This window comes from Cryptomeria japonica, chromosome 5, assembly GCF_030272615.1.
Source record: "Cryptomeria japonica chromosome 5, Sugi_1.0, whole genome shotgun sequence".
Taxonomy (NCBI): Eukaryota; Viridiplantae; Streptophyta; class Pinopsida; order Cupressales; family Cupressaceae; genus Cryptomeria; species Cryptomeria japonica.
This window is the reverse complement of record NC_081409.1, coordinates 820,943,245-820,961,862: the sequence shown is the minus strand read 5'-3', so window position 1 is coordinate 820,961,862 and position 18,618 is coordinate 820,943,245. Positions and strand designations below refer to the sequence as shown.

The 18,618-nt window shown below is 36.4% G+C and overlaps 1 protein-coding gene across 4 annotated transcripts in view; it reads left to right on the top strand.

The window, feature by feature from the left end:
• The first annotated feature begins 1,489 nt into the window (after positions 1–1,489).
• Positions 1,490–18,618, top strand: part of LOC131075175 (lipase-like PAD4) — a 95,970-nt gene continuing 78,841 nt past the window's right edge. Inside the window, exons 1-4 of one of the 4 annotated variants that reach the window (XM_058012008.2) lie at positions 1,546–2,175; positions 2,478–2,802; positions 4,959–5,672; positions 6,661–7,692. In XM_058012008.2, the coding sequence (XP_057867991.1) occupies positions 2,147–2,175; positions 2,478–2,802; positions 4,959–5,672; positions 6,661–7,413 (1,821 nt within the window). In that variant the 5' untranslated portion in view covers positions 1,546–2,146 and the 3' untranslated portion in view covers positions 7,414–7,692. Of the gene's footprint in view, positions 2,176–2,477; positions 2,803–4,958; positions 5,673–6,657; positions 7,693–18,618 lie in introns of those variants that run through there. The other 3 variants (XM_058012007.2, XM_058012003.2, XM_058012005.2) reach the window with 3 other exon arrangements.

Below are 18,618 nucleotides of genomic sequence, written 5' to 3'. Positions count from 1 at the left end.
TGAGAAGTGAATTCTCTTTGCTTAGGAATGTGACAATAATTAGGGAGGGGGATTAGGCTGATTCAGAATGGATTAGAAGAATATGGAAGGGGTTTAAGAGGCAAGTGGGTTTGATGGCTGAGAGGAAATAGGATTTTATTTAGAAATAAAATCTATTAATTGGTGCAACTTGCATTTGTAGGAGAATGCAAGTGGGTGGGGGAGTTTCGAGATTTAAATAAATATTTATTTATTTGTTTTCAATGTGTAGAGGGGTTAATTAAACAAATATACTTTATTTATTTAATTAATTGTTAGAGTATGGTTTAATGAATTAACTTAAATAAATTGAATAATTTATTTAATTAATAGAAGAAGAGGTTCAAGATGAATTAATTAAATATCAATTTAATTAACTATTGACTGATGGTTAAATAATCAAATAAATATTAAATATTCATTTAATTAAGTGGACAGATTTATGTGTCTACATATGCAATCCCACATAAGAAAAAACAAGACTACCTTCGAAAGATATCTACAAATAATCAATTGCAACGAATTATTATTATCTCAATTTGAAACGATTCTAAATTTATATTTAACCATTACCTGTAGAATCAAAAGGACTATGATATTGCTATTAGGACTCAACTACATAGTTTTTGAGTCAAACTCATTGACCCATGTTTCATGAGTAGTGTTTCACAAGAACTCATCTCTCATGAGAATGAATGAAACACTTAATGCTCATTGTATCTAGGCGATGCTCACAAAGGTGAAGCATTGGGCCTTCTCGGAAGGTCACCCATCCCAATACTACTCCAACTTAAACGCGCTTAACCATGGAGTTTTCTCCAAAGTTAAGTCCACTTAGGGGAAGCATACCAGTAGTAGTTATAGCTACTTCGCACACCCACATATTCTAAACGGTACATTGGATTTTGATGATTGCTTTTGGGTTGTCTCTGCATGCGACTCAACTGCTTATAACTATTGTTTTGGCTTCTGGGCAATAGCGATGCACATTATGGGATCCGTTATGCATACAAGAAAAAATACACATGTCAAAGTATCGCCCAATACTTGCTTAGAGATGTTCCAATAACCGTGTACTTAAAGTCACTAATACTTATGCACAAATCACCAATACTTATGCACAAATGCTTGAGTAGTCTTGCACTCTGAGTACCAATAAAAATGCACAAGTGGACCAATTATGATCCAAAAAAGCTAAAAAATGAATGACCATTGATACATGAAATCTTTATTAATGAACTTTTAGTTATTTGTTTTTCAGTTTTTTAAAAATTATTACAATAACTATAATTTAGTCACCTCAACAAAATGAATAATCCTAGTGAGTCAAAGAAAGAAAGAGAACACACAAGCTTTAGTCACCTCATGACACTGTCTTGGACGGTGAGAAATGGACGAAAATACAGCACTTTCGATGAAAGTATCCATGGCTTCGTTGCCAGGAAACATCATCCCAATATACATTCCAAAGGACGTATTTTTAAAGGCGGGCAGGAAATCTCTGTTCCCATTGTAAATCCAAATAACTGGTGTAATGATCAATTGTTTAAGCTCCGCAGACAAAATAAACTACTACTTAATCTTGGAATAATTCTGACTTAGTTATCCTACCGAGATGTTTGGCTGTGATTAACACAATCATTTATATGTAAACGCTTTTCAACTTAAAAAACATCATTTTACAGTCAAACTAAAAAATTATCAAACAAATATGCGAATTTAATGGTTTAAATGCTGCATTACCAAAGCAGAAGCAATCCAAATAGTTGACATAGTACAATTTGCTGATTTGATATGGCGTGGCCCAACACCAAGCATCCTCTTCCGCAGAGCTTCAAAGGACTTTCATCTTTATTTCCTGTGTCTTAGTCTCATACAAATATTCCCCACAATATTTGCAATCTATGTAATATAAAATTTTCGTACGGCAGAGAGTCTGACATCTCCATCTTTCTTCCTTCTTCGCTGTTTAGTTGGCCCCCACGACACTTATCTTTCAATGCATTTTCTTAGATGTTGCTCTGCTGCTTCCAGTTCCTGAATAATTTTGTTTAAATGAGAGAGTAAAAATCTATAAAAAACCCTGAAGAGCTCCAATTGCCAAACAAGCCGCAGGGGACGAGAAGCCATGGATGTAGATTTGCTAAACCCTCCAAAGTAAGTATGACCTTTGGAGTTCTCATTAGGGTTACAAGTTTGAAGATATATCTGTGCAAAATATTTTTTCTGTTTGTTTGAAGATTTTTGTATCAGATTATGTAAATATTTGTTTCACATTTTGTTATCTATCAAATTTATTTTTTTATTTGTTCATCTTGAGTAGATCATGAAATGTGATCCAAAATATGTATAAAGAAAAATGTTAATATTGTAAAAATTTCAATTTAGAGGGTTTAAACTAAATGAGTTTGGTTTTTGCAATGCCCACATGGTGCTAATTTGTAGATTTGTTGTTACAGGTTCAGTGTTGGCCAGGAGCTTGCAAATTTCTTAGCTACCTGTGAGATCCTTCTCAAGGCTTGGAAGGCCATATGTAGTATTTCCAAAAATAGAGAAGATAGTTTTCTTCTGATAAAAGATGAAGACGTAGTATATGTGATCTTCCCTTCGTTTCATAACGAAGATTTCATTGCGTCAGATAGCAAATATGGAGAGTGTAATATCAAGAATCAAAAAATCTTCTCTGCCGGCCTAAAGGGTAATGATGATAAACCGGCCCTTGTTCACAAGGGAGCTCTGAACCGATTCCTCCATATTCTGGAAAATTCAGATTTCAAGGCCAAGGTAAATTGAACTTTTAAATTTTTAATCCATATTATAAGGTTGCTTTGTGATGTAGAATCCCTCTTCTTGCTTTCCAAAATCGAGCTCTGATCCTCAAATAATTCGATCACTACCCACTTGCAGTTTTAATCTAATGCACTTTTCTTTGTTGATGCTATTAGTTAATAGATATCTGATCGATTAGACTAATATCTGTACATAAGTTTTTGCCAAATACAACTCTGTATAAGTGCAGGAAATTAGCCGAAAGCTTATTGATCTTAACCCTAGTAAAAATTAAAACTATTGAATAAATCCCCAAGCACGATCATCATCAGTTTCTTGCATCGAAGAAATTTGTCAGTTGGGAAACTGAAGCTCCAGACAGAAAATGATCACGAGCTTGAATGTCAGTCTTTAGAAAGGGAATGCTAGAAATTTGTGGTAAATGTAAGTTAGTTTTGAGATCTGTCTATAATTTTATAACTATCAATGTTAGTATTATGTACTCCTGTATGCTTGGTCATTCTCGATCTTTCTATTCAGAAATTTAGAGGGCATTTATTACATGTATTATTATAAATTTTCTTTTACTCATTGGAAATAATGAATAAATGTATGTGAACATTTTTTATTAGATAAATATTTTTTTTTGAGAACAATGAATTAAAAAGAGGTTTAAGGAGGTCCTAACATTATAGAAAGCTTGATACAAAAATTTTTACACAGTTGAATCCAGAAGTATATTTGAAGATTATAGAAAGCCCTAAATTTTGGCTGTACTTTCAGTTCATTGTCATATATAAGTTCATGATTATAGGAGTTATGTTACTTTTTTGAAGCTATAAAAATGTAAATATAACAATTTTCTTTTAAATAATATTTCTGTTATTGTAGAGATAGTACTGTTAATTTCAGTTTTTAAGTTTGTTAGCATATGAGTCTTAGGTTCGCTGTCATATTATCATACTTAATTTCATGATTATAAGAGTAATGTTTTTGATTAAGGTAAATAGGAATTAAAAGAGTTAAGTTACTTCTTTAAATTATAAATATAATAATATTTTATTGAATACATATAACAATTTATTTTTAAATAATATTTCTGCTGTTATCATGATATTAAAAGTAGATAGGGTGTGATTTTCGTTAGTGGTGCCCACCAAGATATCATTATCTCTTATATATTATAAATACATTTGAATATGTGTTTGGTGCGTTTTAGGAACTTGATAGCCATTTTGGTCCAAAAAGATGAAAACATCTTGAAAGGTGATTCTTATAAGATAAGAAATAGAATCTGCTGTAAATAGAGTTAATATAAGTTTGACTGAAGGGATAAGAAACTCAAACTTTTTTAAAAAAACAAAAAGAAAGAAGAAGATAAGATCTATTCAACAAAAATCTATTTATTATCATTGAATGGAAATACATCAAAGACTCTTTTGCAATGTGAAGCCCCAATGTGAAGCCCCTATTTGAGGGCTGTTACAAATGGCGTATTGGCTTAAAAAAGAGGGACTATCTATATTTAGAAGGTTTATTTTACTTATTTGAAATTCTAAATCTTAACATCCCTTGTTAAATAATATAGCATTTTTTATTACTTCTGCTGTTAATTTTCAGAGTTTTACAGTCACCTAACCAAGAACAACTAATTATTTCTTTGAATTGGTGTTTTTAAAGTCAGATTGATAGTGAATTGAGTCAAATGTTATTGTTGCTGGGCAAAGGTCAAGAGGTTAACATAAGCACCATAACCTGAAACAGAACAGCCCTTTATAGTACTTATTTTTGTAACCCAGTATATAATTTCCAAGTTGTTGTGCCCCCAATATTTGTTACATAATTTTATGCCTTAAGGATTACCAAGCAATATTTAACTGGTCTGGTCATTAAGGGTTACAGCAGATCAGTTTTGGCCTGCTTTGTCGCAGCCACAATGATATGAGCGTCAATCATTATGGTTCGAGGAGAGACTTGAACCATTTCGTCGTCATGGTGATCCTCCAGCTTTAGCACTCAGTCATACAACGCTGGACAAATACCAATTATTACAACCAGATACTCCTCAATTGTTCAGTGTCATCATTGAAAGAGCCTATTTTACTTTATTTAGTAGAGATCTAAGATTATTATGAGTAGAATATAATGCTCTTTTTTGTTTCTTCCAACAGATGCAAGATTTAAAAGAACAAAACATCATATTTGTGGGTCATTCCATAGGAGGTGCAGTTGCAGCCCTGGCCACTATCTGGTTTCTAGAAAAGCGGTTGAGAAACTCCAATTCCTTTTGCATTACATTTGGTGCTCCTTTGTTTGGCAACGCCACAATTCAGGAGGCAATTGGGCGCGAGGATTGGTTGGGCAGATTTTGTCATGTTGTCTGCAAGTATGATATTGTTCCTAGGATGTACCTTGCACCATATGAATCAATTGCCAAGCCTTTGGATGCAATTGTACCTCACTGGCGGAGCAAAATGGGCATTGACTGTGTTGATGTATCTCATCTTTCTATGTCGGAAGCTTGCATGACCATTCTTAACAATGTCCTGAAGTGCACATCTACAGTAGCAAACAATTACCCTGGTGTTAGAAGCCCGTATGTACCCATCGGTACTTACATGTTCTGTTCAACCCGTGGTGCAGCTTGTTTTGAGGACTCTGAAGCTGTCCTTAAGTTGCTGCATTTCAGTATGCAATGCCAAGAAGGAATACCATTCGATCAAATTGCAGGCACCTGTATTTCAGAGCACACAGATTATGGCTGTATGCTGGAAGGTATCGATGAAGCCTTGCTAAATGCAAGACAGTTTGCAAACTTTGTTTCAAACTCCTCCTTTGAGATTGGAATAGCCTTGGAATTGGAAGCAATCGGTGTTGGAGCTCAGGTAATCTTTGATTGTGCTTTAACTTTTGCATTTATCATAGTTGCATGATTCGTGCTCTGAAAATCAAAGATACAATATGCAAAAATTATTGCTTTTCTTTTGATGTTTCATTGTAAGTAATTTTTTCCCCCCAAATTTAGTTTTCTCATGCCAGAGTTTAGCCTATTCTTTGTAAGCTCATTTAGTTAGTGAGATTTTGCAAAAATGAAACAGAATTCAACTTGTCAGTCATATAAACTAGACAACTAATATAAAAAATAAGAAAAAGAAAAAAAATATTTTACTAGTAGGTTCCTGCATAGTAAGATTTAGATTAAAGCAGGTTAGAGAGAGGAGATGATGTGCTAAGAACAGGGAGGAGGAGCAGAGCCTACCTCCCCTGAAGTCCCAATGGTGATTTTACTGATATTTTATCCAGATTAGAAGGGGTCATTCCTCGCCTATTTGGTATACTCTTCAACTGAAACCAACGGATTCCTGTACTGACGCCCAATACCCTTCCATCCGGCTCCAACCCATGCTTTGAATGTGAGCACTACATTTAAGTTGCGTCGTGTTTAATCCCAAAGAATCATCAAACTCAAAATCAAAATGGTGGGTGTATTTCACATGAATCAACAGCTTCTGAATACAGTTAACTAGACATGGGCTACCCTCCCAAACTCCGTTCAACCGCATTATCGAAAAAAGTGTTTAAAAACCCCAAACCAGAAATACAATGGTGATGCGCCACGCGACAATCCTTGACCGTCTCACTACGGTGAAACAGAGAGACCAAGAGTCAAATTAACTACACAAAGACCCAAGTCTACGCCTCTGGCCGTTTTATTACACTCCAACACCTATCGAGATCTGTTGGAACTTGAAATGTTGTTCCATTTTACCAATAGTTTCTAGCTCTGGTAGCTTGTTGGTTCTCTGTATTCTTTCCTCTTAATGTTGTTTCCTTTGTTTAGACACTGAGATTGATCTTTTGATTTTTCAGCAGGACAATCATGCATTTTTTGCACTCAAGAAAGCTGGAGAGGCGAAAAATGAGCAAGAAATGAACACCGAGAAACTCAATGTGAAGTTGAGCAAGAACCAAAGTCATATGGCAGAGTTGGAATGGTATAAAACGCGTTGTAAGGACAGCAACACTGGCTATTATGATGCTTTCAAACAGCATGACCAAAAGAAAGATTTTCATGTAAATTTGGCCAGAACAAACTTGGGAGATTTCTGGGATGAGATTGTTGAGATGGAAGAGAAGCATGTGTTGCCCAGTGACTTCCGAACCAGAAATAAATGGATCAATGCTGGCACTACATATAGAAGACTTGGAGAGCCTTTGGACATTGCATATCACTGCCGTACAGATAAGGGAAACAAAAGCTTTCTTTCAGATGGGGTCCGACCGCATCGTCACATTGTTCTGGAGAAATGGATGATAGAAAAGGAGCAAACTCGCACTGGTAGAGGAAAAAGAGGCCGGACAAATTTTGCATCCTTATCTGAGGACTCGGTATTTTGGGCTCGTTTGGAAGAGGCTTGTAAAGCCTCGGTAAGACCCCAACAAGAGGAGTTCGAAGCATACGTTTGGACTATGATCACAAATAAGAGTATTTCTGTTGAGGTATTTTTGGAGCAGAGTAGCTTCATGAAATGGTGGCAGCAATACAGTCAGATTCAACTTCAATCCCCACAGTGGAGATCAAGCTCTCCCTTGTTCAATTTCATGGCAAATCAGAGTTGGAACTAGAAGGGCTTTTGCTCCACTGACAGTGATATCATGGAGCATATTTGATTAGTATTAGCTATTTGATAGTATATGGGGGTCAGTTTTCTTATATTCAGCTTCAGTTTGTTTGGTAGAAGTAACTTTTGCTGTAAATATTTTGCTCAAATGTTTTTAGCATTCGTATCAGACGTTTGGATTTTATGTATTGTTGGAATCAGTTGATTAGGAAGGTTTTTCTTTTCTGTCTGTACATTCAAATAATGAATTGGATAAATGGGCTCCTTTATGTGGATGGATAAATGGGCTTCTTTGTGTGTATGGAGAAATGGGAATGTGTTTCATTTGTGATATAGTAGAAAGCAAGGGTAAACAGTTAGAAACAAACCATAGAAGTTCTTTATTCAAAATTACACTCCTCAAACATATCCAGCTCTGTAACCTGCAACAAACGAAATCAACTCTCTGTAGAATTCAAAACATACACCTCCAGCTAGTTGTTGCAAATAACTCCCTTCATCTGCAACAAAAATGAGTTATTCGATCCTCAAACAAAAACTACACCCACCCAACTCCACCTTCTTGCCCCAAATCTCTTCCCACTACCATGCCATTCAGCTCCACTCTGTTTGCTTCCACGAATCTTCTCACGCACCTTGCTTTCGTTAGGCTAGGGTTTCATGGAGGGGGCTTTCTAAAAAATAAAGCGGGTGCTGCAGAGATTTTTTAAGAATTTTTAAAGCTGTTGGTCCCATGGGTAGCAGTGAATTTCTATTTTCCTCTTAAATTTTTGGCATGACTCATCTCAACTCTTTTTTGATTGCCAAGTGGCAAATAAAATTCTTACGCTGGTGGGGCAATTTCTAGCCCCACTCTGTTTTCACCCGCTAAAAAATGGAAGCCTAAAAAGTAGGAGCTTCTATTTTTAAGAGCAGAGTCCAAATAATCCTGTAGCACCCCCCCAAAAAACAACTCCATGAGACCACCTCTTCATTAAAAATAGAACTTAAACCCCCATGGGACCCTAGCCTTATTCCCCCTCTGTAAACATTAATCGTTGCCCTCTCCTTATTCCCTCAAGCCTTGCCACACATTGCCCTCTCCTAACTTCCCTACACACCTCCTTTATGTAGCCCATCTCCTCTCATAATGCCAAGTGCCTCTTCCTTTATTAATGTAGTTTTTTATTTCTAATTTAATAGAGCTTGGGAGTTTTTGTTTTATTCACTGATTTATGGGAATTTGACAATTATTACACCTGTTAGTTGCATTGGTTCGAGTCATTTTGTCAAACAAAATTAGAGAACAAAATCAAAATTGAAAGAAAGAGCGATGCACCTGCATCACACGCCAATTTCTACTAGATGATGAAATAGCATGTGCAAACAAAATTATCCTTGTAGGTACATAAATAAATCAAATATTAAATAAATAAAACCAAATACCAATGTTAGCACATGCAAAGGTTGAGACACTTAATCCCGTTCAACATATGGACACATTTGATATGAATCACCAAAATCTAATAACCATTCCTCGTAATATTGTAAATTGTTACAATTGGATAGTACTTCATCAAACACATTTAAATGTGTCTCAATAAAATTTGCTTCCTTTTTGAAATTATTTTTTTCTTAATTCCTCTTCCAACAATCTTTCTTGTCACGTCCTAGTTTGTTACAATACCAGTATTTTTCCTTATCTTTTCGTCCTTTTGACTTACATATAGATGTACCTCTTGAATCTATTGGGAATGTGAAAGCCAATGGTTAGATAACCTTTCACCTTTTCCTAGCTATTCGTTTCATAGTTGAATATGTTGGCAAATGTACACTCCAATGAGAAATTGTAGGTGATTGAAGGTATTGTCATTGATGGCAACCTTGCAATCCTATGGCACTGGTAGGCACCGGCACTGATAGACTCTACACTGGCAGATAGTTCATTGGCAGCGACAGATGATTACTGACACCCTAGTCGACAGGATTTTGTTTATTGCATATTGTATTTAATTGTAATATTTTTTTGTAAGCCGGCATGGCATATTGTAATAAGACTCATATATAAGTATGAGATCTTGTAGATCATTTTGTAAGTGAAGCGATAACATGCATATGTCGTGCGAATATTAAGGCAGATTTTGGAGTAAGTGCGTTTAAACTGGTACTGAACCTGGCATAACAGATGCTTTTTGTAGCAGTACATCAGATTGGATTTCTATAATCTGTTTGTGTAAGTCAGTGAGACTTCCTTTTGTAATTGAGCAGTGAGTTTTAGGCAGTTGGCCTTCCTGCATGTGCAGGCACACATTTTGTAAGTAATATCCATTCATTGGCCAGTGAGTGAATATTGTGGGTCACAAATCCCACTGAGTTTTTTCCCACACCGGGTTTCCTCGCCAAAAATATCGTGTTATGGTGTGCTTTCTATGTTGTGTTTATTGTTCATATTTACTGCATTAATTCTTGTTTACCGGTACATTGTTTTGGAATGCAATTTATTTAATAAAGTCAAATAATTTGTTAATCGGCAAGATACTGATTCACCCTCCTTTCAGTTTCTTTGGGAATCCTAACAATTGGTATCAGAGCCTAGTCCTCTATTTTCAAAAGCCTAATAGCTTGAGGGAGATTCTGACACCGGTACAGATGGAAAGTTTGAGAAAGCAATTGGAAACAACTCTTTCAGATTATGATGCAGAAAAGTTGAAGAATATGAAACTTGAAGATGATCTGAAGATTGCACATGAATTCATTCAAGGACTTCAAGAAAATTTCACTATTGCTAGGAACAAAAGAAGAGAATTTTATGAGAAGATGCAAAATGCTGATAGTGAAAAAGAAACTCTTAATGACCTTGTGAACAAATTAAGACAAGAAAACAGTGCTATGAGGAATGAGATGCAATATATGACTATGAGGTTTTGTAAAGACATTGAAGACAGAAAGAAAAATGAAGATGACTTGGTTAGAAGACTAAATGATGCTGGAAATGAAAACATAAGACTCAGTCATGAAAATGATATGTTGAAGACAGATTTGATGCACACACAAAATGATAGAACTGAACTTATGAGACAGAAGGAAATCTTGGAAAATGAGTTGGCTGCTGCAAATCAACACAGAGAAATTCAAGAAAAGTTCAGAGGAACTTGATAACATGCTGAAAAATCAGAAACCTGATGGAGATACTGATGGACTTGGCTTTGAAGTTGGTGAAAGCTCGGGTACTACAAACAATCATGATCATAGTAAACCGGTAAGACAACTTAATGCCTACAAATTTAATAAAACATGAAAGAAAAACTAAAACAACAGCCACTTAGAGGCTGATAGTTCATTCTTGGATTAATCATGATTCCACTGTGGTAGAAGAAGCTACTGATGTTAGGGTTTCAAGCAGATCCAAAGCAAATATGAACTAACGATTATATGCAGATTTAAATACAAAAGATAAAGAAATAAAATAGGACACAGATAACACAGAGATTTAACGTGGTTCACCCAGAATGGGTTACGTCCACCATACACAGTCGTCCAATCTTTCTTATTATCCAGCAAAAACAGTACATCAACCCTACAATGCCTTAAGCATCCCAGCTGCTTATAACATGCGTTTTTAGGGCAAAAACAAAGTCGGCCTTTTTAGGGTTTTATTACAATGTCGATTTTCATCAAAAAAATACCCAAAATTTGTTTTCTCGGGGGCTCTGCCCCCGAACCCTCGCTTTTCTCAGGGGCTATCGCCCCCGAACCCCTGCCCAGGGCCCAGCCCGGCCCCAGACCCCGACGAGGATATGTGCTGAGTGAAGAGTACTTTTCTGATCATTTGCCACATTTCAACAATCTCCCACTTGGAGACTGATACTACATGACACCAATGTACATGTAGCATCTGCTGGATAAAACACTAGGACTCGACTGGTATAAATTCCACAATTATCAATCAAGAAGACCAACAGAAACTGATGAAGAAATCAGCTTCTCTTGTGGAACTACCTTCGTGAACATATCGGCAGGATTCTCACTTGTGTGAATCTTCTCAAGCCGTAACTAACCCTCCTCCAAAACAATCCAGATGAAGTGGTACTTGAGCTGAATGTGATTTGTCCTTGAATGAAAAGCAGAGTTCTTCGCAAGATGAATGACACTCTGGCTATCAGTATACAATGGGCTATCCTCTTGTATCTGACCCAATTCCTCCAGAAAACATTGCAACCAAATCATCTCCTTGCTGGCTTCTGTAGCAGCAACATACTCAGCTTCAGTGGTTGAAAGTGCAACAACCTTTTGCAGCCTAGAAATCCAACTTACTGCAGTTCCCCCTATAGTAAAAACATACCCTGTAGTACTCCTCCGTGAATCAATATCACCCACCAGATTAGAGTCAACAAATCCACTCAAAGCAGCATTAGATCCTTTGAAACATAATGCCTTCGTAGTAGTTCCTTTTAAATACTAAAGAATCCATTTCACAACATTCCAATGTTCCATACCCGGATTACTCATAAACCTGCTCACAACTCCCATTGCATGTGCAATATCTGGCCTTGTGCATACCATTGGATACATCAGACTGCCAACAGTTGATGAATACGGGATGTTAGACATTTTATTAACCTCTTCTTGTGCCTTTGGGCACATCTCCTTAGTCAATTTGAAATAACTAGCCAAAGGTGCACTAACTGCTCTTCCTGCATGTTAAATTTTTTCAACACCTTCTTTATATACTCACTTTGGGACAAATTCAAGGTTCTATATTTCCTATCCCATGTAATCCTCATACCGAGAATTTGCTTAGCTGCACCCAATACTTCATAGCAAATGACCTGGCTAATTTCTGTTTAAGATCATTTATATGTTGCATGTTAGACCCAGCAACAAGCATGTCATCAACGTAAAGCAATAGGATAATATAACTGCCATTATCAAATCTCTTAAAATATACACAATGATCAGAATGACATCTATGATAACCGTGGTCAGCCTTGAAACTATCAAATTTTAAATACCATTGTCGGGGTGCTTGCTTTAGGCCATACAGACTTTTCTTCAACCTGCACACCAAGTTCTCCTTACCTTTGACCTCATATCCCTGTGGTTGCAACATGTAAATTTCCTCCTCCAAATCTCCATGGAGAAAAACTGTTTTGATATCTAATTGTTCAAGATGTAAATCATCTATAGCCACAAGACTAAGTACAGCTCTAATTGAAGTCATTTTTACAACTGGAGAAAATATTTCATCATAATCTATACCTTTTTTCTGTGCAAAACCTTTTACCACAAGTCTGACCTTATATCTTTTCTGACCTCCTTCCTCCTCCTTCAGCCGATAAACCCATTTGTTAGGCAAGACTCTTTTTTCTATAGGTAAAGGGACTAAGTCCCAAGTCTTATTTTTCATCAAGGAGTCCATCTCCTCTTTCATGCTTAGCTCCCACTATTGTTTGACATCTACTTGCATTGCTTCTTCATATTCTTTTGGTTCACCAAAATCCGTTAATAAAATAGAATACAAAGAAGGAGAAAATCTTTCAGGGGGTCTACTTGTCCTCGTAGAACGTCTAACACTTGCAAGAGTTTGTGGGACAATCTGTTGTTGCTGAGCATCAGGTACCTGTGGCATTTCATTTTCAGGAATCTCATCCAACACCACATATTCTTGTTTGTCCTGTTCATGCTTCTTTTCCTACATTTGTTCTTTATACATAACCTTCTCATTGAATATAACATCTCTACTTCTAATTATTTTCTTATTTTCAAAATCTCATAACCGATAGCCATATTCATCTATCCCATATCCAATGAAGGTACATTTCTAAGATTTAGCATCAAGCTTGGTTCTGTTTTCTTTATCAACATGGACAAAAGCTTCGCAACCAAAAGTTTTTAGAAAAGAATAATTTACCTTTTTACCAGTCCATGCCTCCTCTGGAATACCACCATCCAAAGGGGTTGAAGGTCCTCTATTTATCAAATAGACAGCAGTATGTACAACATCTGCCTAAAAATGTAAGGGCAATCTAGCATGCAATCTCATGCTCCTCGCATGTTCCATGATAGTCCTATTCATTCTCTCTGACACATCATTTTCCTATGGAGTTCCTGGAACTGTCTTCTGCTTTCTAATCCCATTTAAGGAGCAGTAATCTTCAAATGTTTTGCTGCAATACTCACCTCCATTATCTGATCTGAGACATTTCAACTTTTTTCTTGTCTCATTCTCAACCAAAGCTTTCCATTTCTTAAAAGTTTCAAAAACATCTGATTTTTGTTTTAGGAAATATACCCATGTTTTTCTGGTTGAGTCATCAATAAAAATAACATAATAACAAGAGCCACCAAGAGATGATACCTGAGCTAGTCCCCATACATCTGAATGCACAAGCTCTAACTTTTCACTCTTCTTCTCTTTCCCAACCTTGAGAAATCTGACTCTTTTTTGTTTGCCATAAACACAGTTTTCACAGAACTCTAAATCAATCTTCTTTAGTCTTGGCAATAGATTTTTGGAGTGAAGGATTTTCATCCCTTTCTCACTCATGTGCCCAAGCCTATGGTGCCACATTATTGAATCTGTTCTTGCAACATCTATTGTTGTTGTTTCTGTAGTAACTTTATCTGTAGCAGCTAAGGTAGAGTAAGTGTTACCAGTACACAGATATAATGTGCCTACCTTCGCACCTTTAGCTACTACTAATGATTCTTTAGTGACCTTCCACATATTGTCTGAGAAGGTAACTATGCAACTTTCACTACCTAGTTGCCCTGCAGAAATTAAATTTCTTCTTAAATTAGGAACATGTCTTACCTCCTGCAAAAACCAGTCATTACCATTCTGCAACTTGATCTTTATCTTTCCTTTTCCAACAATTTGACAGGGCTCATCATCACCCAAATATACCTATCCAAAATCACCTTGAACATAATCTAGAAAATATTTTCTATGGGGTGTAGCATGAAATGAAGCCCCAAAATCTATTACCCAAGAATCATTAACATTATCCAAACATAAGATTAAAGCATCTTGTAAAGTATTACTTGTAATATTAGCTTCCTTACTGTCATTTTCATTTTTGTCTCCTTCTTTGTTTTTCTGAGATCAACAATCTTTCTTTAGATGACCAGGCTTTCTGCAGTACCAGCAATCTTTCTTTCCTCTAGATTGAGAGCGTCCTTTCTTTGACTTCCCTCGTGACTTCTCATTCCCGGGGCCTTTTCCTCTTTCCTTTGATCTTCCTTTGTTCTCCACATTCAAAATACTACCCGATGATGTTGGAGTCTCACCTGTGCTTTTCCTTCGCATTTCCTCGCTTAGGATAACACCAATAATATCATCAAATACCAAAGTATTTTTACCAGAGATAGAGTTATAGCCATAACCAAGCTATTCCAGCTTTCTGGCAAAGAACATAAAATCAAGAGAGCCCTAACCTCTTCTACAAAGGTAATTTTTACCGAAGACAATTGACTGGTAATTGTATTAAATTCATTTAAGTGTTCCGCTATAGATCCTCCCTCACTCATTTTCAAATTAAATAAACGCTTCATAAGAAACACCTTATTCGAAGCCGAGGGTTTCTCATACAACTTAGCCAATATTGCCATCAAATCTACAGTCGTTTTTGCTTTTGTTATATTGAATGCTACAGACAATGCAAGACACAATCGAATGGATTCCAGTGCCTTTCTATCTAAAATGTCCTACTCTTCATCTGACATTGTGGTCGGTTTCTTTGCCTTTCCTTCCAATAGCCGCCACAAATCCTTTTGATACAGGTAATCCTCCATCTGCATTTTCCATAACTGATAATTCTGGCCGTTAAACTTTTCGACCTTGAATTTGGAATCCTCCATTTCTCCCACTCAAATCTGAGAGTCCTGCCAATTTACAGAATACCTCGCTCTGATACCAATTGTTAGGGTTTCAAGCAGATCCGAAGCAAATATGAACTAACAATTATATGCAGATTTAAATATAAAAGATAAAGAAATAAAATAGGACAGATAACACAGAGATTTAACGTGGTTCACCCAGAATAGGTTACGTCCACCATACACAGTCGTCCAATCTTTCTTATTATCCAGCAAAAATAGTATATCAACCCTACAATGCCTTAAGCATCCCAGCCGCTTATAACATGCATTTTTAGGGCAAAAAAAAAGTCGACCTTTTTAGGGTTTTATTACAGTGTCGCTTTTCATAAAAAAAAATACACAATTTTTTTTTTCTCGAGGGCTCCTACCCTCGAACCCCCGCTTTTCTCTGGGGCTGTTGCCCCCGAACCCCTGCCCGGGGCCCAGCCCGACCCTGAACCCCCACGAGGATACGTGCTGAGTGTACAATACTTTTCTGATCAGTTGCCACATTTCAACAAGATGTTATGTTTGTGGAAGATTTGGACACTTATCTAATCAATGCAGAACACATATCGGCATAGGATATGGAAAAGCTATTCATAAAAATAATGTGACTTGTTATGCTTGTAATAAGATTTGACATATTGCAACATTTTGTAGAAGCAAGACATCACCGACAAATAACAAAGGACCCAGTTTGAAAGGTAAAGAGAAAGTTGAAGAGGTAAAGCAAGAATTTTCAAAGCAATGGATTAGAAAAAGAGATCAAAATGTTGATGAGGCTATTCCTTCACCGGTAGAACAAAGTATCACTCCACCGATAGATGTGTTAAGTTTCACTTAACCGGCAGACATTTATTATGGTACTTGAAGGAAATGACATTATAAAGCAAGTGTTTTTCACTCTTTTTCACTCACCGAGCATTCAAATTTCCTTAGAGCACAAAAAACCCGGGCGAAGGCATCCACAATGAGAAGTGAAGTAAAATCATTCAAGCAATCAAACCTAAAGGCAGATTAAAGTATTTATCAAATGGCTTCCTCCTCTGCACCTGAATTCATTGCAAACCCTACTGTAATTGAAGTGGTTAAATGACCTAGGCCCGTATTTAAGATCATACCTGAAGTAGCAAAGCAGGATGATACCCTAGGTGCATTCTCTAAAATACCCAAAGGAGTTCCATATGCATAAGACCCTAGGATATACATACATTTTCATATTGAAGAACTTGGTGCTGAAGAAATAATGAACATGTATAGGACTGTAATTTGTGATGAAAATGGTATTGTGAAACCGGAACACAAGATAATTGAAACCCTAGGTTTTGTGGAAATTCTTAGCATTCTTGATTTTCCCAAGGAAGTTGTGAGGATTGTACTGAGTAGAGTTCATGGGGAGTTCTTTTGGCTTGATTCCATCCACAAGATCACAAGAGAAGCAGTTAGGGCTATGACTGGCTTACCTTCCACCGGTAGCAGGCCTGATAAAACTAAAAAGGTTCCAAACAACATTGTGATGACCCTAACCGGTGTGACCCATGACAACAGATCCTTAAGAGTCAATGATGTGAAGGATATTAATGTCAGATTCATTAGCATGATTCTAGGATACAAGACTACACATGCTAACAGACTAAACTCTATTTCTAGTTTATGTATCAAGAGTGCTTATGACATGGTGAACAGTAACACTAAGATTGACATTTGTGAATGGTTAAAGGATGAACTGATTGACAACTTAAAGAAAATTAAGGGTGATAAGAAAGGTACTTTCAAATTTGGTACCTTACTTGTATGCCTATTGCTATATATCACTAAGAAAGTTCCCGGTATAGGTAGAAAAGAATCTGACTTTGACATACCGGTAGGTAAATAACTATTGAATATCTTTACTAGCATGGGAGATGACAGGGAAAATAACATAATTGAATACTTCCAAGCATTTAAGGCTAAAATGAAGACAAGGGAAAAATTATCTCAAACCATAGTTGATAAATATCAGAATGAGATATGCTTTGTTATTAAGAAGGATGAAATTTGGATGGAAGCAGTGGTTCCAAGAACTGTTTGGGTAACAGAAATGGGTTATGAGGCAGATGAAAAAATTATAGAGACATATGCTAAAGTCCTACTCGAAGCCCCTAGAGAACCTGAAAAAAAAATATTTGGTAGTGTTGAAACCATTGAAAGTGAAGTACAAACACTGAAAGGAAGGAAGAAAAGAGAACAAACTATCAGAAAAGCAACTAAACAGGCCAAAGAGATCAAGGAAGACATATTGAACATCACTGGTATTAAGGAAAGTGACTTGGAAGGGATACAACCGGAAGCTCATCTTTCACCTTTTGATGTTGAAACTTCATCTGACAGTGAAATACTGACAGAGTTTAAAAGGGTAGAAGGAAAAAGAAAACCTTCACTGGCACCCTCTCCTGCACCTAAGAAAGTAAGAAAGAAACAACAGGCAGTAAGGCCTCTAACAAATAAAATGACACCAAGGAAGAAGAAGGAAAAACAAGTTATCCCTCCTTTAGACAATCTTCTAAATGAAATTATTGAAGAAGGAAACCTATCTAATGTCAACAAATTGTATAATACTTTTACTAATGAAGAAAAGGAAAGCATAGAAAACAATGTCATTCTACATTTAGACATATATAAGAAATTTTTGATAGAAGTTGTAGATGATCTACTGAGTGACTTGTATAGGAGACTTGATGCAAAGAGAGTAGCTATTATGAAATTGGATAAGAAAATAAAGGTAGAAAAATTGCTTGCAGTTCATCCAATGAAATCAACAGAAGAAATTGATGAACTAATAAGTGAGGCAAACAGAATAGTATTTTCCACTGGTCACCGACATGTAGGTTTAATGGCTGGCAGGGTGAATGAAATCTCTGAAGAAATAGCAGACAAATGGGATATCTTCTTTATGGAGAAAGAGAAGCAAGAAGAACTCAAATGACCCAAAATTTTAAGAGTTTACCAAAAAGATAAGGACAAAGGTAAAGGCAAGATAGGAGGTCCTCCAAGCATAAAAGTAATAGATGATTTACCCCCACCTTCTTCTAACAATCCATCGGTTGAGATTGTTGTTACACCACCGGCTACTAATAATGTTGAGTTGACACATAAAGACACCAATCATGATTCAGAAGTGTTATATACAATGAACATTGATACACAAGAGGTAAATATTGTGGTTGATAAGGAAACCACTGAGAAGAAAGATGTGGCAACCGAGCCACTGGCTGAGAATATTGTAGTGGAAACACATGTTGAGCATACAGTTGGAAATGTTGAGATTGGGGTTGAAACACAAACTGAACAATCAGTTGATCCCCTGGGTACTGGAATGGTGACTGAT